The sequence below is a fragment of the Lytechinus pictus genome, chromosome 11 (assembly GCF_037042905.1).
Source record: "Lytechinus pictus isolate F3 Inbred chromosome 11, Lp3.0, whole genome shotgun sequence".
Taxonomy (NCBI): Eukaryota; Metazoa; Echinodermata; class Echinoidea; order Temnopleuroida; family Toxopneustidae; genus Lytechinus; species Lytechinus pictus.
The window spans coordinates 29,457,483-29,476,721 of record NC_087255.1 but is presented as its reverse complement, the minus strand read 5'-3'; the positions used below and the strand labels follow the sequence as shown (position 1 = coordinate 29,476,721).

At 36.3% G+C, this 19,239-nt stretch overlaps 2 protein-coding genes across 2 annotated transcripts in view; one reads left to right on the top strand and one right to left on the bottom strand.

Moving 5' to 3' along the window:
* Window positions 1–1,144: 1,144 nt before the first annotated feature.
* Window positions 1,145–9,220, bottom strand: LOC129271654 (PHD finger protein 24-like). The gene is made up of 9 exons (XM_064106892.1): window positions 8,887–9,220; window positions 7,933–8,077; window positions 7,175–7,360; window positions 5,480–5,558; window positions 4,270–4,343; window positions 3,409–3,501; window positions 2,730–2,869; window positions 1,903–1,968; window positions 1,145–1,472 (listed from the first exon to the last, which is right to left on the bottom strand). The coding sequence occupies exons 1-9, from the start codon at window positions 9,183–9,185 to the stop codon at window positions 1,358–1,360; spliced, it is 1,197 nt and encodes a 398-aa protein (XP_063962962.1). The 5' UTR covers window positions 9,186–9,220; the 3' UTR covers window positions 1,145–1,357.
* A 189-nt stretch (window positions 9,221–9,409) lies between these two features.
* LOC129271140 (intraflagellar transport protein 74 homolog) overlaps window positions 9,410–19,239 on the top strand; it is a 32,665-nt gene continuing 22,835 nt past the window's right edge. The window contains exons 1-6 of the mRNA XM_064106292.1: window positions 9,410–9,519; window positions 13,991–14,102; window positions 15,335–15,392; window positions 16,708–16,785; window positions 17,772–17,919; window positions 18,352–18,412. Coding sequence (XP_063962362.1) covers window positions 9,518–9,519; window positions 13,991–14,102; window positions 15,335–15,392; window positions 16,708–16,785; window positions 17,772–17,919; window positions 18,352–18,412 — 459 coding nt within the window. The 5' untranslated portion in view covers window positions 9,410–9,517. The remainder of the gene's footprint in view (window positions 9,520–13,990; window positions 14,103–15,334; window positions 15,393–16,707; window positions 16,786–17,771; window positions 17,920–18,351; window positions 18,413–19,239) is intronic.

The following is a 19,239-nucleotide window of genomic DNA, read 5'->3' as shown; positions in this document are numbered from 1 at the left end:
TCACACTTTGCACTACACTGCTGAAACGATCTGCCTAAGTCGAGTTATATGTTTGACTTATGCGAAATATGACATAGAAGATGTAAATAGCACAACTTGTACACGTTCTGGTCTGAACTGAGATGATTTTCTAAACATAATATAGAAAGCCGACTTAACCAAATTTAATGTCGGCAAGTTGTCACATTTGAAGTTGTGAAGTTGCAAGTATTTTTTTCATTCTTCCAAAAAAAATTGTTAGTTCATATCAAAACATCGAGAGAAGGGGGGTGGTCCAGGATTTGAGCTCAATACATTCCGACAATGTTTGTGCCTCCCTTCGTAATCAAGACCCCTTTCTCTATACCTATAATATACAACCAAGATGAAGATCTACACTTTTTTGTAAAGCCATGGGTAAACTTAAGAACCTTTTTTTTATCCTCGTGGAAAACTTTCCCCGAGACTCCCGGAGTTTCCAACCTGACAACCTTCATGGAGCACTGTAGGATAACTTCTCTAGCTCACTCTACATCTTTAATTCCTCTGATGACAACCCCTCCCGAAAATTCTTTGGCATATTCATCGAGGGAGTCCCATAAAACAAGGGGAATAGTCGTAAAAATTTCCTGCTAAATGTAAGAATTTAAACAGCTAAGAGAGATAATGTCTGTGATACTTATTCTGTTCGAATATTTCGAATCCATTTTTCAGTAACATATCTAACCTTTTTCATCAAATTTAAAGTTCATGGAATATACTGTATATATTGACATTTTTAATAGACTTGCCTATACATTCATTTCAACATGACATATGGGCAGATTTGTATTTCAAACGTATACGGTATTTTAGTCCGTTTTATCTCTGTGAGGTACATTATATGATTCCAAGGAAAAAAACATGTATTACATCAAATAAATCTACTCATTGGCAATTATCAAAATTACCATCATACCTGTGAACATTAAAACCACTTGCATTTACAGTGTAGCTATGGTACTGAGGATACATGTATTTACAAAACATTGATGTAAAACAGCAATTTAGCTTATCTTTTTATCCTGAATAAATATTTTCCAATAAATAAAAAATGTAATAAAAAACAACTAAAATACAAACAAAATACATTTAGAATAAAATGAATCAAATTCTAAGTCCCAAATTCATTACAAACAAATACACTAAATATAAAACAAATCAGATTCTAAGTCCGAAATTAATTCGATTTATATTTCAGTATCATAGTTTGAAGTGGTCATAATCAAGATCTCCTGGTCAGAAGCACCAGCTAGGGAGTTGGTAGTGAGATCACATACAACTCCCTGGAAGCAGAATCAAGGTTTATAGCATGGAAAGAAAATTGAGCAAATACAACCTATAATCCTGTACTGGGGTGACCCCTAATATAAGGGGTGATAGTTGCTGTGTTGGGCCGAGCACTCAAGATGGCTAGGGCGTGTTGTCGGATAAACCTCTCCCAAGAAATCAACCTTAGCAACAACAAAAAGTCACAAAAATGAATTTAATACAAACTGAATATCATCATATAGATATGTAGCGATTTATATATATATAAAAAAGAATTTAAAAAACACAAGGGATTGTACAATATCTATAAAAAAAATCTCCCATTTTCAGGTCAGAGTGTCATTCATAAATTTCAGGTTTTAATCATTTATGTCCATGGGAATTGAAGGTTGGATCATCATGTAAAGTCAAAAGGATTGAAGACTGTACAAGAAATTCACGATCGGACGGGTGCCTTTACCTTGGAAGCCGTGAGTCAAATATTGTATACCAGAATGAGAAAGGTTGATAGTTTAGGATAACAAATAGAAATTATGATCATTACGAGGTAAATGTTTTCTAAAAAAAAAAAAAAAAACACATGGCACTTAGAAAAGACCAAAAGATACTTACTTTCGTTTATTTGATGGATTGTACATTTGTTCTTGAACATTTCTTCCCTCTTGACTTGACTCTAACCTGGAATAAAAAATATTAGTTCAGTCAATTTTGCCATTTTACAATATAGAAATAAATATATGCCATGTGCATGTATATAGTGATTGCAATGGGAATGACTTCTGTTTAAATTAGTAAAGTTTCCATACTGCTAAAAAAAAAAAAAAACATTTTTATTGACAGGAGACCAACAAAGCACTGACTTTTCTTGCAAATGGAAGTGTTCATGTCATTAAGAAGTGAATCTCAATGTTTTAAGGATTTACTTTTGCTACATATCATTCATTCATTCATTGATCATTATCATCAGTTAATTCGTTATATATATTTTCTTACAATTATCATCATTATAATAATATTTACGTTTTCTGATAGAAAACTTTCAAGAATTATCAATTGAAATTACGTTATGCAGGGGCCGCGGAACGGTTTTCAAAGTGGGGGGGGGGGGGGGCTGACCATGTAAAAAATCACAATCCTATGGTCATTTTTACCTTTTTGTACACGGTTTGGGAAAAAAAAGTGGGGGGAGGCTGAAGCCCCCCCCCCCCCCCGTCGCTTCTGCGGCCCCTGTCATGATAGTGAACAATATAAAATGAATGAGAAAAAAAATATTTAGTTTACCAAGGGGCAGACCCGAATTTACAGGGGGGATTTTCTTTTAATAAGTGAATGACCCAAAAGAAAATGTTAAACAAAATTTGACAGACCAAAAAAAAGGTGTGTTGGGGGGGGTGGGCAATGCCTGCTTGACCCCTGGATTCGTGCTTGGGTTTACTAACCCTTGGGCAGTGAGCCAGTTTGAATAAGCCTCGGCTGCTGCAGCTACGGAGATGACTCCTGTGTTATGATCATCCTTCATCCTGAAACAATTCTTAATGCGCTCTATCTCCTTTGGCACTAGGAACATCATCAGTTGAACCTTGAGGTATGGACATGATAACCCCAATATCTTGTTACATAACTTTCAAAACATGTTATTCACTATTTCACTATCAGCAACAAAACATCAGCTGGTCAATTTCTGTAGTTGCTCATTATTCATGTTCCGGTTCATGTTACAAGTGCGTTGTTTTGTAATATATGACCCAGTTACTATACAATAGAAAGCAGGGGGCAACAGACCCCCTCCACAATTTTTAAAGTGATAAAAACGAATAAAGAACAACACAACGAAAACAAATGAAGAGTAAAAGAAAAAAGTGAAATGAAATGAGACTAGCTCAAAGAATTATAAAATGCTTCTTACTTTTCCAAAAAAAAATGTTTCAAATATTCACATTACCCAAAATACCAGTAAAGTATCAGTAAAGTTATGGCTAATTAGACATGTGCAGATTTCTTCATGTCTATAGTGATAATACTACTACACTACTACTACTACTTATAATAATACTAATATATATAATAATAATTAGTATAATGATAATAATAATAAATGATTTCAACTTTTGCATTTACCTGAGGTTGTTTTTCCAGAATATCAAGAGCTTCAACAAGTAAATAGTCTTCCCAGGAAACAATGCCGTCTCCATCAGTATCATACTGAAAGAACTAAAAAAAAATCAGCATTGAACTTATAATTAGTCTTTGATATTGACAATAAATGCAGTTTTGTTCATAAGAGAAAAGCTCTCAACTAAGTAATGTACAGTCCTATGTAAAATATGCTATACAAAAGACTTTATGCATAGCAGTCTTTCAAAATGTGGAGTAAATTGCAATGCGCGATACCAGGAATGGGATTGTTAGATTTTCAAATGCAAATGATGTAAGGACATGCAAGAAAATAGTAAATAGATTAAATTCACTGCGCATTTTAGAATGTTTAACCATCAACCCCGATGAATAATATTTTCTCTCTGAGAATTTCAGAATATGATCTTATAAGTCTCAACTGAATGATTACAGTGATTGCGATGAAGTATGAAGGAATTTTCATAATCAATCTTCATTGCTCTGTTGTAAAAACCATGAAACAATTTGATGAAGATCGGAGGGATTTAATGAAGAGAGAAAGTAAATTTAACAATTCTGGATAATGATTACATTTTCTCAGGGTAAAAACAATTTTTGTCAGGTTAATGTATAAATAATTTCTTAGAGGCATAAAAGCATGTATACTTATTGTTCATTCTTACGTGGAGGATGAAACTGACATACAAATAGATAATTGAGTACGTGTGTATTACACACACACACACCCTCACAAAACATTATATATTAATTACCCCCCTAAAAAAACAAACGACCATATAAATAAACAACGTTAGCACCATGTTGCAATGAAATACGAATGTAATAAAAATATATGTTCCCTACCTTTTCCTTTGCGTTACTTTCAGTAGCTGATGATGTCTCTACTGCTCGGTAATCTGCCCAAGATATCTTCGAATCTACAAATTTTGTAATTTATACAACAAACTAAGTTTTGCAATAGTATGTACGTTATACAAGCTGTGGTTCATAAAGTAATTTTGTCAAACTATACTGAAAAAAAATCACTCTTCTTTCACAAAATCCAAGAATTTTTTTATTTGCTCAGCATAATTTCAAACACAAATTTACTTCATCAAATGAGATGGATGAATACGTATATTGTTTTGTTAAATTACACTTGGTCTAACCGTTAAAAATGACTATATAGCAATTGTTTCATATTACTGGAAGCTAATTTGGTTGTTTTTTTTCTTGAAAAAAATGTATGAAATGAGACAATCTGAGATAGAAATTATATCCTGAATAAAATATATTTATAATTATCTTTGTTCTTAAAGCCAGACTACCACAACATTACTTGATCATGTACATATATCCACTTCAAGGAAAACAGTTAATTTATATTACTACAATTTATAATATTTTTTTGCCCATGGCAAAATTATAACAGAATAAGCTTTACCAACTTTCCTTGTTTATATAGAAATATAAATCACATTGCCACTGTAAATTACCTCTACATTGACAATTCATTTCCCAGTGTTTTTGTTAAAGGTATTTAAGCGTATGGGTCTTTTGTGAAGGAGAACGGGGCGGATCCAAGGTGGAAGGAGGCACTATTCCCCAACAAATTTAGGGCCACCATTTTTATTTTTATTATTTTTTTTTTTTTTGGGGGGGGGGCAAGCACAGTAACAAGAAAACAGTATGGCCTGGAGGTGAGTCTGGGCTCGCTCGCCTCAGTGGATCTGTGACTGAAGGAGTCTTGAAGTGTCGTTACCCTACTGAAAAGAACAGTGTCCCACGTGTGTGCCATAGTGTGTTCACAGAGGGGAACACAATGTGAAATCACCTTCATACTGTTAAATCTAAACATTTCAACAGCGTGAATCACGTAGTCGACCATGTGAGCACGATGTGAACAGTCACGCTGTCGAGGTGTCCACAGTGTGAAAAGAAATTCTGGCACTTTAACAATGCAAATAATATTTTCACAAGTCCACTATGTAAACACACTGTATGACACTGTGTTCTTTCCAACAAGATAAGCTCCTCAGAGAGGATTATTCCTAAAATACCTACAGTAACTTACCTTCATCTCTGTCATATCTGTCAAACTTTTCCATTAGTCCATCCATCTCAACCAGTGTAATAAGGTTTCCAATGGACTCCTTTGATATAAAAAAAAATGTAAATATTTAGTCATGGCTCGACTGAGGTGAATTCATCATTATCATCACTTAATCAAGGAATGTATGCAAAATTGTTATGATTTTTTAACCTAAATTTGAGGTTGGCCTATATTTCGTTTTCAGGTAATTAATGGAGAAAATTCAAAACTAAAGATTGATACACTTGTTATAATTCTTTCAAATAAAGTTTCTGTGTAATGATGAAAGTGGATGAGTAATGATATGAACATAAGACAAGTGGAACGCCTCTGGCAGTCTCGCCTGCATTACGCAATTTAATATAGCAGCAGTGCTAACTTTGAAAACTACTATAAAATAATCATTCACAAAAACACCATTCATATGGTCAAATACACCCATGTCCACATTTCATTCACTCTATCCATAAACTTTCAAAGTTATGATGGCAATTCAACAATTACCCCAACATGGCCTAAGTTTATTGACCTTAACTGACCTTTGACCTTGGTTTTGTGACCTGATACTCACAGGGGATGTTTAGTGATACTTAATTACTCTTATATCCCAAGTTTTATGAAATAGATCCATAAACTTCAGAGTTAGGATGGTAATTCAACAAATACCCCCAACACGGCCAATGTTCATTGACCTTAAATGACCTTTGACCATGGTCATGTGACCTGAAACTCGTACAAGATGTTCAGTGATACTCGATTACTCTTATGTCCAAGTTTTATGAACTAGATCCATAAACCTTCAGAGTTAGGATGGTAATTTAACAAAGACTCCCAACACGGCTAAAGTTCATTGACCTTAAATGACCATTGACCATGGTCATGTGACCTGAAACTTGCACAGGATATTCAGTGGTACTTGATTAACCTAATGTCCAAGTTTCATGAACTAGATCCATAAATTTTCAAAGTTATGAAGGTAATTCAACAAATACCCCCAACTTGGCCAAAGTTCATTGACCCTAAATGACCTTTGACCTTGGCCATGTGACCTGAAACTCAGGCAGGATGTTCACTAATACTTGATTAACCTTATGTCCAAGTTTCATGAACTAGATCCATAAATTTTCAAAGTTATGATAGTAATTCAACAAATACCCCCAACTTGACCAAAGTTTATTGACCCTAAATGACCTTTGACCTTGGTCATGTGACCTGAAACTCAAGCAGGATGTTCAGTAATACTTGATTAAACTTATGTCCAAGTTTCATGAACTAGGTCCATATACTTTCTAAGTTATGATGTCATTTCAAAAACTTAACCTTAGGTTAAGATTTTGAAAATAATTCTCCCAACATGGTCTAAGTTCATTGACCCTAAATGACCTTTGACCTTAGTCATGTGACCTGAAACTCAAGCAGGATGTTTAGTAATACTTGATTAACCTTATGTCCAAGTTTCATGAACTAGGTCCATATACTTTTTAAGTTATGATGTCATTTCAAAAACTTAACCTTAGGTTAAGATTTGATGTTGACGCCGCCGCCGCCGTCGCCGCCGCCGTCGCCGTCGGAAAAGCGGCGCCTATAGTCTCGCTCTGCTATGCAGGCGAGACAAAAATGAGTTGAAAACAATGATTAAAAAACACTATACACAAGAATTCATTGAAGAACACTTACACATTCTGAGCAGCTCCATCCGACCTCTTCTTCCGAGTTCTTCAAGGCCGTGGCAAAATTGACATCACAGCAGTAGCCACCAGATTCAAGGCATTTCTGATGCGAACACCTCCCACAGATCCTGCACTCATGGATGACGTCATTCTTCACCATGTTGCATAGCGCACAGTTCACATCAATGTCAGACTACATGTATGGGTCAAATGGGGCAGTTATACATACAACGTACAATGCAACAGAACATGATGATTTTTTTTAATGATATGGGAGCCCCCAAGCTTGTAGGTAGGACTCCCTAAAAGTAACAGACTTGACAAAGACAGTAAAGTATCAGTAATATGAAAGTTATGTAACATAAAGATATCAACTAAAAAAAAACACTGGTCAGCACTGACAGTGGTGACAGGCTGCACCTCAGAATAGGGGAAGGCAGATAGTACCATAATTACTTAGATCTCAGTCTAACAAAAGATTTAACCATGGATGGGAAAATTTGTTTAAAACAAAGGCAATCAACTCATGATAGGATAGAAATCTTCATTCTACACAGTTCTAAAACTCAGTTAGTATATGTACTTAAACAAATACTCATTGCCTTTAATGTTTTGGGGAAAAGATAGTTCTGAAGAATGCATTATTATCCCCCCCCCAAAAAAAAAAAAAAGCAAACATATGCCTAGAAGATAAATGTACATGCAGACCTATATCAATTTATTGGAGTGTAAATTATGACATAAAATGTAGATGTATAGTCTTACTTCAAGCATGGATTCGTATTCTAGGTTGGCTGGTGCCGTGCCAAATTTAGCTTCTTCAAGGGCAAGTTTCTGACGTTCTGCCTGTCTCTCTGAACGCTGTCCGTTGTATGATATCTGTGTTGTTTCTTTCGGCTCATCAGAATGCCTACGGAGTACGGTGCGTATAAAGAAAATCTCTTGCTGAAACAAGTACAAGTAACTTGAACTTTGTTACAGAAATGAAACTTAAAAGAGTGAAAAATAAGGCTTACATGTACTATTGTAGATATCTAAATTATTTAGATAAATACATGTAGGCTAGATCTATCTAGACCCTACTCCATAAAATATGCCTGGAATGGAAATGCATGATGTAGCAATCGCTCATCCCCATACTAGCCTAGCCCTAGGCTATATTGTGGGCTAGTGGCTAAAAATAGGCATTTTAAAGTTATTTTTATGCTGACCTAACGACTGTTTGACTTTGAGCCTTTGTCTGACCTCTGTGAGGAGCCTTGGAAATGGAAACATGTCACATGATAATTAATTGATCAACTTGAGTTCTACTCAACTTGGAAGTTGAGTGCCAGAAAATTTGAAGATGTCGCAAAATTTAACTAGGCCTACATTGATCACTCAAAATAAACTTTTTATAAAGAAAGAAAATTTGAGGCCAACTCACCTATTTACTTTTTGGACACATGTCTAGTCTACAGCACAAGTGCCATTTACATATTGCCTACCCTATCCTAACCTAGCCCTGCCAAGGTTAGGCCTAACGTTAGGGCTCCGGGGACCTCGACAATGTGTTCGGGCTTGAGTCTACATTAGGCTAGGGCTAGGCCTAGCCCTAGCAGGCTGGTTTGATTTAGTCGATCTAGACTAGGTCCTAGTCCTACTCTAATTCCCATCGACACGGATCAAGCAAAAATAATGTAGATCTAGACTATTCAGTAGGCCTAAGTGAATATCTACCTGTTCATTTTTTGAAAAGGTCTCATCCATGATGGAATTGTGCCTGTGGGCAGTGTGGCGTTTCCTTTTGCCGTGTCACTCTGTCTCTGGCTTTCAGTTGCAGTCGTGCTGCTTGTTGTAGTCCCGTCTTGCTGCCTACTTTGTCCCGTGTCAAAAGGCGTTGCTCCAGCAGCTTTGATTGGTGCAGCTCCCTTTTTGCCAGCAGATAAGAAAACATTTGCTATCAAACCAATCCTGCCTGCCTGCTGTGCTCTCTTTTGTATCCTTTCTTTCCTATACTTCATAACTGCGTTTCCCATCTTGATCTTTTGGTAAGACTAAGAATCGACAGGATTTAGGCTAGATAAAAAAGTTAACAATCCAAAGCCAAAACTTGACAAGTTGTTCCTCCACTCGAGATCGCAATAGGCTAGAGGCTGCGAACTTTTGACCAATCAAAATCCATATTCAGATATTGCCAAATCGCGACTCGGCTTGATTGCAACATGACGCGACGTAGAGGGCCGCCGGCATTGTCAATATTCCCATCATGCAGTGCGCACATAGTTTTGTACCCAAAATCGCATAGCGACCACCGACGCCAAGCGATTAAAAAAACACATTTTGGAAGTCATAAGTTGTTGTCACATCTATGTGAGTATAGCTACTTTTGAATTTTATTAGATATTGTCATGGGAATGAATGTTTCGTTTCATGATCCATTTAAGGAAAATACTTTTTTTGGAAAAAATGGAGCAAGGATCGACAAAAAAGTCTAGCACAGTCCCATACGTTAGAGTTTATGTTGGCTTCGTCGAACTCGTTGATTTTGCATTGAAATTTTTTTCACAGAATTCAGAAAATCATCTATTTGTGATTAAAAAAAGGAAATATGATTACGCAAAATACCTCCCAATTTCATTTCATATACTATCATGTGTTCCGGTAGGAAATAGTTCTTATTTTTAGGGGCTTTTTTATTTTTTGTCCATATTTAATTTTAATATTGGCTTGCCTCACTCTAGACCAAAAGCTTCGGTCTCTGTTATGTTGGTTGTTCAGCTGAACTCCGTTGGCTTCACTCACCAAATACAGAGACCGAAGTTCTAGCGCGATCTGTACAGGGGACTCAATGGCCATATGTTTATGTGTATTAAGTTCGGATAAAACAGGGCAGTGAAGTTGCGCGACAGCCGAGGTAAGTCACTGTTTTTGTTCCTTTTAACTTGATTTCCCCCGTTTTCTGGCAATTAATGCCAAGAGGGAATATTAATTTGCATTTCGGTCGCGTTAATTTTCAAAAGTTTGATTCATTAAAGACAAAAATTGAAGAGCCCCGACGGGGGGATTTTGCATTGTAAGTCCCCAAATGGTGGCTGCACGATAGCGAGCCGTCTGTGTATGAGGAGAAATTTAAAAAATAAATGTTTAAAAACTCCTCGAAACAGACGGCTACCAGCTGTCTAGCCTCACTCCCACTCCTAGTACCAATGAGGTCCAACATTACATGTATGGACCTCATAGGCGACATCAGTAGTATTTTTGGTTAGAAATCTCTGAGAACAGGATATTTCTATATTATATCACAAGTACAAGCTATATTCCTTTCTCTTATTTAAATTATAATTTTATAGTGTAAATGCATCGTTGGCAACAACAAAAAAATGAAAGAAATGAAGGGGAACTTACATTTTCACGGCTTTTTCCAGATTTTCTGGGCAGTTGCTCTTCACTTCTGACTCGCGATCGAAGCTGATATGAAGATCACGTGATTCGCGTTCTCGTCAGCTGATCGGTTGATTATTCTTTTCGTCAGACGTTAATAATATATATTTTATAATGCTAGCATTCATCGCTAATTTAGGTGAAAGAGATTGAAGTTAAACAGCGCCAGGTCGGAATCATAATTATTTTGGAAGAGTGTATTTATACACTCGATCTCATACCTGACGTAGACGGCGCTATTCAACAAATGCACAATCTTCAATATAAAAAATAAAACAGAAAGAACGCCTTGAACACAGGCCAAAATGCCTAACGATTTCTCCGCGGCATTAACAACTATCGTAAAGGGCGCTCCATTTATTAATAAAGATGGACGTATAGCTGTCTATGGCGACAAAATTTGCCGCAAATATTTACGAAGAATTGTGAGAAATGGTCTGAAAATGCAACAAAAGAACCGGTGAGTACCGATTAAACATTATCAATTTATTTAATAGAACATATTTTATGACTAGAGTTTAACAATTTCTAGATAATATTGCTTAGTTCTAAGCTAGGGCGGCCCAAATGCGCGTGAGTGGAGTCCCAGTTTATTAACGCGGGTAAGTATTGGGGTGTCGCCTAGAGTGATTAATATTAAGCAGGGCGCGACAAACCCGCTTGCCCGGGGCAAGTGAAATTGACGTGCGGGCAAGCATTTTTTCAAAGTCAATTGCGCGATCGGGCAAGTGGTTGTTTTGATAATGAAAAGGATAAATTGACAGTAAAAGTTTAATAATTGTTTGATAGATTGCAATCATCGGCCAATTATCTCTCATACCAGTAAAAAAACAGTGGAAACATGTCAAATCAGCGCCAATTTACCGACAATTTATCGCCAGCGCCCAGCGGTCCCGTTCGATGGGGGCTGCCATCTTACTTTCTAAACTACACTGTGCGCATGCGCTACTAATTGAAAACCCCTCTCTCGCCCTCTGAGCGCTACAGTACATGTACGGACGTACACGAGCGATCGCGAGCCAGTCGACTCGAGAGCTAGATCGCGCTGAATGCATGCAAGCTTCGGACTGACTCGGCCAGGATCAGGGTGACCAGACGTCCCGTATTTTATGTGACTTTCACACATTTATTCATCTTCCCTTCTTTTCTTTTTTTTTCTTTCTATATTCAATTCAAAGAATGACGGAAACCTTTTTATCTATTTTTATTCTCTCTCTCATCCTTCTTTTATTAGAACTTTCTTATATTTTTTATTATTTCCTTCATTTTCCCCTTCATTTTTTCTTTCTTTCTTCTCAATTCATCTCTTTTCTTTCTCTCCTTCATTCTTTCGTTCACCCTCCCTTCCAATTCTGTATAATTTTTTACAAGTCTAACACTGTGTAGTCTTCTTTCTTGATCTTTTTTTTTGTCGATTGTCCTGTATTTCATTTTGTGAAATCTGGTCACCCTGGCCAGGACTCGGCTTCAACTTCAAATCAAATAAACAATGAGTCGTCAGACTAAAATAGGCGACTTTTGTTGTCGTGATCGGCGACCAGAACAACTTGAACAAGAGTCAAGAAAAAGAAATGCCAAGGGCAAGGGCAGCGCCAGTATATCAAGTTCAGCCAGGACAGAAAAGAATATGATTAAGAGCAAAATAATTTTTGGAAAAAATTGGGCAAGCAGTTTTTTCTATCGGGCAAGCAAATTTTTTCATCACTTGCCCGACAGGGCAAGTGATAATTTTTTTATTTGTAGAGGCCTGTATTAAGATAATTAAGAGACGGACCAAGACAAAGATGGATTTCCCTAGAAAATCCATCTTTTAAGACCAAAATCATGTAAAGTTTATGAATTTTATTGATTTTTACACCTTCCTACGCCTAATGCGCAGGAAGGTTTTAAAAATGTTAGATAAAATATAATAATGTAAAAAAAAAAAAGGTTTCTTACCTAACTGATGCTGCGTAGACCCCACGATCCACATGTAAACAACGGAAATACAATATAGCGTCGACCCTTGAACCGCTTATGTATGACATACTTCCGGCTAGCAATGCCGTCTTGAGGAACAATTTATAGATAAAAATTATTCATCTATAAATTGTTCCTCAAGACGGCATTGCTAGCCGGAAGTACGTCATACATAAGCGGTTCAAGGGTCGACGCTATTGTATTTCCGTTGTTTACATTAGGCCTGACTTGAAACGGATATTTCAATATTCGGATACCCGACACTGAAAACCGGACGGCAGACGGGTATTCGAAATTTTACCCTGAAGTATAAAAAATAATATCCATTTGCACTTATTTGAGTTATATTTAAGTTATATTTGAGTTTTGAACCTATCCGATGATGGCGAGAGTCAGCGTGCGCTAATTAAAATATTTCTGAAAACCACAAAATTACGAGAAGCTGAATATTTTGGGTTGAATCTGTTTTGCAATCGGATTTAACTAATGTGAGTCTTAGCGTGAGGCTACGGCTACAAATGTAGATCGTATGACTGTGTAAGCTATTAGTAAATGACTATTATTTGAGTTATACAAGTCGGGCCTAGTTACGAGAGTATGTGTGTTTATTTTTTAGTTCCGATCGAATGAAATAAAATGCAATGAATTTGACCGAGGCGAGTGTAAGTGCGAGTCTACTATTACTAAAAGTCTAAAACCAGACAGGCCTACATCATTCAGCTCATGCACGTGCTGTCCTGTCTGGACGTGTCTGGAGTGAATCGTCCGATATATATTTGGTCACATTACACTCGCTACACCTTCAAATGGGATCGTACTTGGAATATTTTCATTTCCATGGGTCCGACCTCGCGCATGCGATGTTTTGAAATCGGCAGCAAATTATTTATAGTAGTGTGAGGAACTTCATGTTGGCTCTAAATCACCAATTTTGAGACTGATAGAAGCATGGAAAAGAAGTGAAACTTTGTGTAAAGTAAGAATATTATTTTCAATTGTTTTTAAAGATTGTGATGTTGCATGAATTTTATATATTCCCCCATAAAATCCCACCTTTGTCACTCGGAATATCAGATCGAGTTCACGGGCTCGATGTTCGGGTAGGTGGAGCGGAGGTGGAGTGGAGCCTGCACGAATATCGCTCGAGGTAGCATTTTGGTTGAATTTTAGGGGGGGGAGGGACTTGAGCTCTCATGAGAGCGAAATAGCCTGTCGCCCTATGCTGCCAATTCTGCACAAATTTGATTTGTTTCTTCCTGGGTGTTATTTTACCATACATTTTAAATACAACACTTAAAAGTTCTGAATTTTGTTAAATAAGACCTTTGCGATGTGATGTCTGGCATGAATCATCTGCATATTTCCAAATCTTGCTGATCTTTTATGACCTGCATGCGATGTATATTTTATGTTATTTATTCATTTGAATTGATTGTTCCAGGAATCGTCCCCCCTCTGGTAGCGGGCGAAAGCCAACAACAGGAATGAGACCACCTTCTGGTATGAGACAGCCCCCTCCAGGGACAGCTATGAGGATGCCTCCTGGTACAGGGGTAAGGGTTGTTAAGAATTTTCAATTCAGTTCTTCCTATTAGTGCAGGACAATCTTTCAATATCATCAAAATTAGGCAATAATGAAAAAAAAATCAAATATTCAATAATGGTTTTATGACCAGAAAAAAATACAGTCCATTATGAAAAGTTAATTACAATTTATTGGCCCAAATGCTGCTCTGTATCAGAACTTTTTACATGTACCTGTAAGTTTGTACCCTAATGCACACTTTTCATGGACAAGCAATGGTAAAAGCCTTACTTTCATTTCCCCCCTTCCCTGCTCTCACAGATTTGCAGCTCATAATGAATGTTTATAATGATTTTTCAGACTCAGAGATATATCATATTATCAACAATATTTTGCTGACAATAATCTACTAACATTGAAATCATATATCGACCAGCACTAGTTCTTATTTTATAATAATGTTTTCAGTTGTAATTCAGTGCAATGAAAATTATAAGAACTATTGAAATGTTTCCCAAATTTATAACATTGAGCAATTAGATGCAGGATTTCACATTCTCATTTAGGGAGCGAGTTAGATCAGTGGGTAAAGTGTCTGCCTGTCGAATCAAAGGTCTTCGAGGGTTCGAGTCCACCCCGGGCGGATGACTGAAGCCTGTATTGTGTGTAAACCTGTCCCTCCCCTGTTCCATAGATGCAGGCTACTGTATGTTACAGTGGAAAACACTCTGTCCCTCTGTTAGGATGTTAAATGGAGACTCCGTGAAGAGGAGAGTCAGCACCTTTGCACGTTAAGAATCCACTGCATTACTCATACTATGTAAGAGTAGGGGAAGCCCCAATGTAGTGGTCCACTTGCAACCCCCCTATCAATTATCGGGAGGAGAGATCTGCAGGTCATAGTGATTCAGTTCGCTTTTCACCTCTGAGGCACAGGTGATGCCAAACAGATACAAATAATAATAAAACTTGTAGGAACTATTTGAATATTATCAAGGCCTTGAGCACTTTACAGAGCGGAGTGCATTTTTTGTAACATTCACTACTATACATGTATAGTAATGCAATTTTTCTGAATTAATGAGAGTATTTTTGTCCCCAACATCAATGCACTTTATCCTAGTCAAGTCTATACTAATCAAACTGTAGTGTCAAAGGTAGGATATATGATATGAGAGCAGAATTCAGTTGGTATGGTGTTTTTATTTTGACATGTAAAACTCATTGAAGAATATATGTATTACATTTACATTATTACAGGCTCCAGGAACGGCTCGGCCTGGGACGAGGGGTGGAGCTGGCCCTTCAACAGGGGCAGGTATTTATTTATTAATTTACTACATTCTATAATGTAATAATAATCATAATTGGATTTATATAGCACTTTTTCCAGGGGATACAGAGCACTGTTAAAGACAGACAAGTTAGGTTTATGGTTATATACATGTAGGTTTGTTTTAAGATGTCTTTTAAGAGGTCAGGTTTTAAAGAGATGGAGGGAGCTTGTTCCAAAGACGGGGGCAAGAGATTGAAAAGAGTTGAAGCCAGCCTGTTTTTTAATTATACGTACATCATAATTGAAGCGCTAGAATTTTATGTACATGTATCTGGCCACTGATGCATAATTACTTGAATTCAGTCCAGACACTTATGTATAGAGACCAGTTATTTTGTATACATGGTTTAAAAGCTGCTTAATTAAAGAGATAAGTGTGTTGAAATGCTTGTAAGGGTTCTACCATATACTGCTGTCTAATGCCCCTTTCATGGATTTCTTTGATGTTTTAGACTGTTTTCCATGTTACTGTTGAATAACAATTGAAGTTTTCATCGTAAATAATTGAAGACTGCATCCATTTCATACAAGGTGAATTCTAAATTCAGTTCAAACAAAATATGTTTCAGTTACAAAGAATTCAGTGCAGTGAAAATTTAAAGGACAAGTCCACCCCAACAAAATTTTGATTTGAATAAAAAGTAAAAAATCCAACAAGCATAACACTGAAAATTTCATCAAAATCGGATGTAAAATACGAAAGTTATGATATTTTAAAGTTTCGCTTAATTTCACAAACAGTTATATGCACATCCCGGTTGGTATAACTGATGACATCACTCATTATTTCTTTTGTATTTTATTATATGAAATATGAAATATTTTAATTTCTCCTCATGGTCCTTGTGAAACAAAGTTTTATTTCTCCCTGAACATGTTGAATTACCATTGCTTAACATTTTATGGTTCAGTCAAGTTGGTCCTTATTGTAAAATCTGCAAAAAATTGAAATAATATATAATTCGAAGAATGAAAAAAAAAAGAAATAGTGAGTGAGGGGCATCATCGATTCTCTTGTTTGCATGTGACTAAATTGTGCATATAACTATTTTGTAAAAAATAAGCGAATAATTATGTCATAACTTTATTATTTTACATCCGATTTTGATGAAATTTTCAGCATGATGCTTGTCTGATTTTTCTCTATTGATTTGAATCAACATTTTTACGAGGTGGACTTGACCTTTAAGGAACTGATATTATTGTAAGAACTGTATCAATACAGCTAGGTACTTCTTGTCATATGCCCCTAAGATGGTTACAGGATTCCTTTGTTTTGTTCATTTCATTCTCCAAGTTCTTAATGCAAACATCAATGTTGCTGACAGGCCAACCACTCAACAAGGCCTCGGAGGACTCAAGACTGGACGAAAAGGTGAGTATGAATGTTAAAGCTGTTTTTAGAAATCTACAATCTACAATTTTTCCTTGAACGTTTAGCGCCTATTAATATATTGCAGCTTAGCTACAGTACAGCCGGGGTAATAATATGATACCAAGTATCAAAGCGAAGTTGAGTATATGCACATAGTAACTGCGCTATATAAATGGACATATTATTATATTTCAACTGCAAATGCATGAATAAATGTGTCTTGACTTTCCATGTTCCAACCATTCATGCACTTGTTCAGAGCTTTACAAAATAATACCTTTTTTTCAGAAACAGCCTGCCAGTTGTAATGCAGATTAATCATGTTGATGTTGACCTTTTAAATGTAAGTTTCCCCCGAGGGGGCCACTTCCATTGACGAGTGGATACCATGCGCGACCATGGGGTCTCGAAAAGCACCCTAAACACATATTTTCCATTTTCTGAAAATGCACCCCTTAACAAGTATTGGCGTGTGAAACCATACCCTTAACAAGTATTGGAAACAAAATTTTACTCTTGGCAAGTACCCTGAATTGACCCCCTAAACAAGTAGGCCTACAGCGATATTTTTATTGTTATGTCACGGACGTCGGCCTACCTTCACCCACATCATTGGGTTTAATACAGCCCCACCTCCCTCATCTCGCCCAAATCGTACTCTAAACACGTAGTGTTGACTCTTGGGGCAAAAGTACATCCTTTATAAATTATTTTAGTCTTAATTTTTTACACCCTCGCAAATTTGACCCTAAACACGTAGCTTTCCTAGCGAAAATAGATACCCTTTTTTCATTATTTTAGTGTTTTTGACACCCTTATCACGTTACGTACGTAACGTGCCCTATCTTGAAAAAGACATCCTTTTTACATGTTTTTTTTGTCACGCATGGTATCCACTCGTCAATGTAAGTTGCCCCCCCGGGAAGTTTCCTTATGGGTGATGAAACATCTCACCTTTGACCTTCTATATATGTATCTCATTACAGGTCCTTCAAGGGTTGTAATGGATAAGTCTTATTTCCTCGGCCTTCTGAGAACCAAGATGAATGAGCTGACAACTGAAAACAATAAACTTCAGCGAGAAATCGACAGGATAAATGAGGAGAATAACAGCTTTCTGTCTTACGAGAAAAAGTAAGTTAACCGTAATATGTGTGGGCTTGTAAAAGCTGTTTTGATTGCTTTAAAGTCTATTAGGGTCGAGGCTGATATTATTGCATAATCGAAAATGTATTTGACATTGTGGCAGAAGATAAAAAATGGAGCTAGTGGGATAAGAAGGGCTTGTGTGAATCTGACATCTATGAATTGCACTACATGTGAATATTGCTCTGGTGTCTTGGCTTTTATAGTAGACAGCTTTCAGTAGCGATATAGAAAATTAAGAATCATTTCAATATTCTTTGCTTACAGGGCTAGTGATACCATGTACAGTATATTGGTGTTTTATTGTATAAGAGCTCCTAATGGATGCCTGTTAAAACTGCAACCCAAAAATAGATAAATGCACATCATTCTGCTTGCAGTATGTACATGGGTTTTACTTTTGTCATATCATGTTTACAGGGCAGAGGGTGTGGCTGCAGAAATCAAGGAATTGCAGGGTCAATTAGGAGACTACAATACAGTAAGTTGTCACTTAATAATTCATCATTGAAAGTAACATTGGCATCAGCATTCATGGGGAGTAGATTAAAGTAGTACTCTGGGCTGAAAATATAAATTCACAGAGCTAAATGCTGAAAATTTTATCAAAATCTGTAAACAAATAATGAAGTTATTAAATTAAACACTTTAACAATATTTTGTGAAAAGTTATGTGCATGTTGTCATGAATATTCATTAGGTGGGCTGATGATGTCACATCCCCACTTTCCTTTTTATTATGTTATTACATGAAATCATATTTTTTCCTTTTTTTTCATATAAGTGTGAATGATATGTCTCCCTTATGATAAAATTAGTTGCAGCAATGAATATTTAATGCATTTAGTTATCATTCCAACTTCTTTAGCTATTGGAGGAAAAAAAAATTGGTGTCAAATTCATAAATTCCAGTAATGGAATTCCAGTCAATGATCATATAACAATCAAGGTGCTTCTATGTGTATAAGTAGAAAAAAATGATGAAAAAATTGCCAAGTGACTCTGTTAGAAAATGAGTAATTGCTCAGTAATAACCAAAATAAGTGGATAATATTCTTTCAGGTAGATTTTTTTTCAAGCAATGATAATGCATGTTCCCACATGTGCTTATCTGTATAATAAATGTGCTTTGAAATGTGAAGATTTGAAATGTGCTCTGTGCTTTCAGTCTAGATCCCATTACTTGACATTGTTTGGTTTATATATTTGAAGTTAGAACTTGCTAGATCAATGTCAGTGAGAGAAGGGTAATAATAAACCTTTTTACGAAGACTTTCCACTAAAATTATAAGTGCAGCTACTTTAGTT

Coding starts and splice junctions, on each gene's coding strand:
- LOC129271654 (XM_064106892.1), bottom strand. CDS start 9,185: ATGGGAAACGCAGTTATGAAGTATAGGAAAGAAAGGATACAAAAGAGA. Junction 7,361..7,932: donor AATACGAATCCATGCTTGAA/GTAAGACTATAC, acceptor CCATACATGTAG/TCTGACATTGATGTGAACTG. Junction 5,559..7,174: donor GATGGAGCTGCTCAGAATGT/GTAAGTGTTCTT, acceptor TTTATATCAAAG/GAGTCCATTGGAAACCTTAT.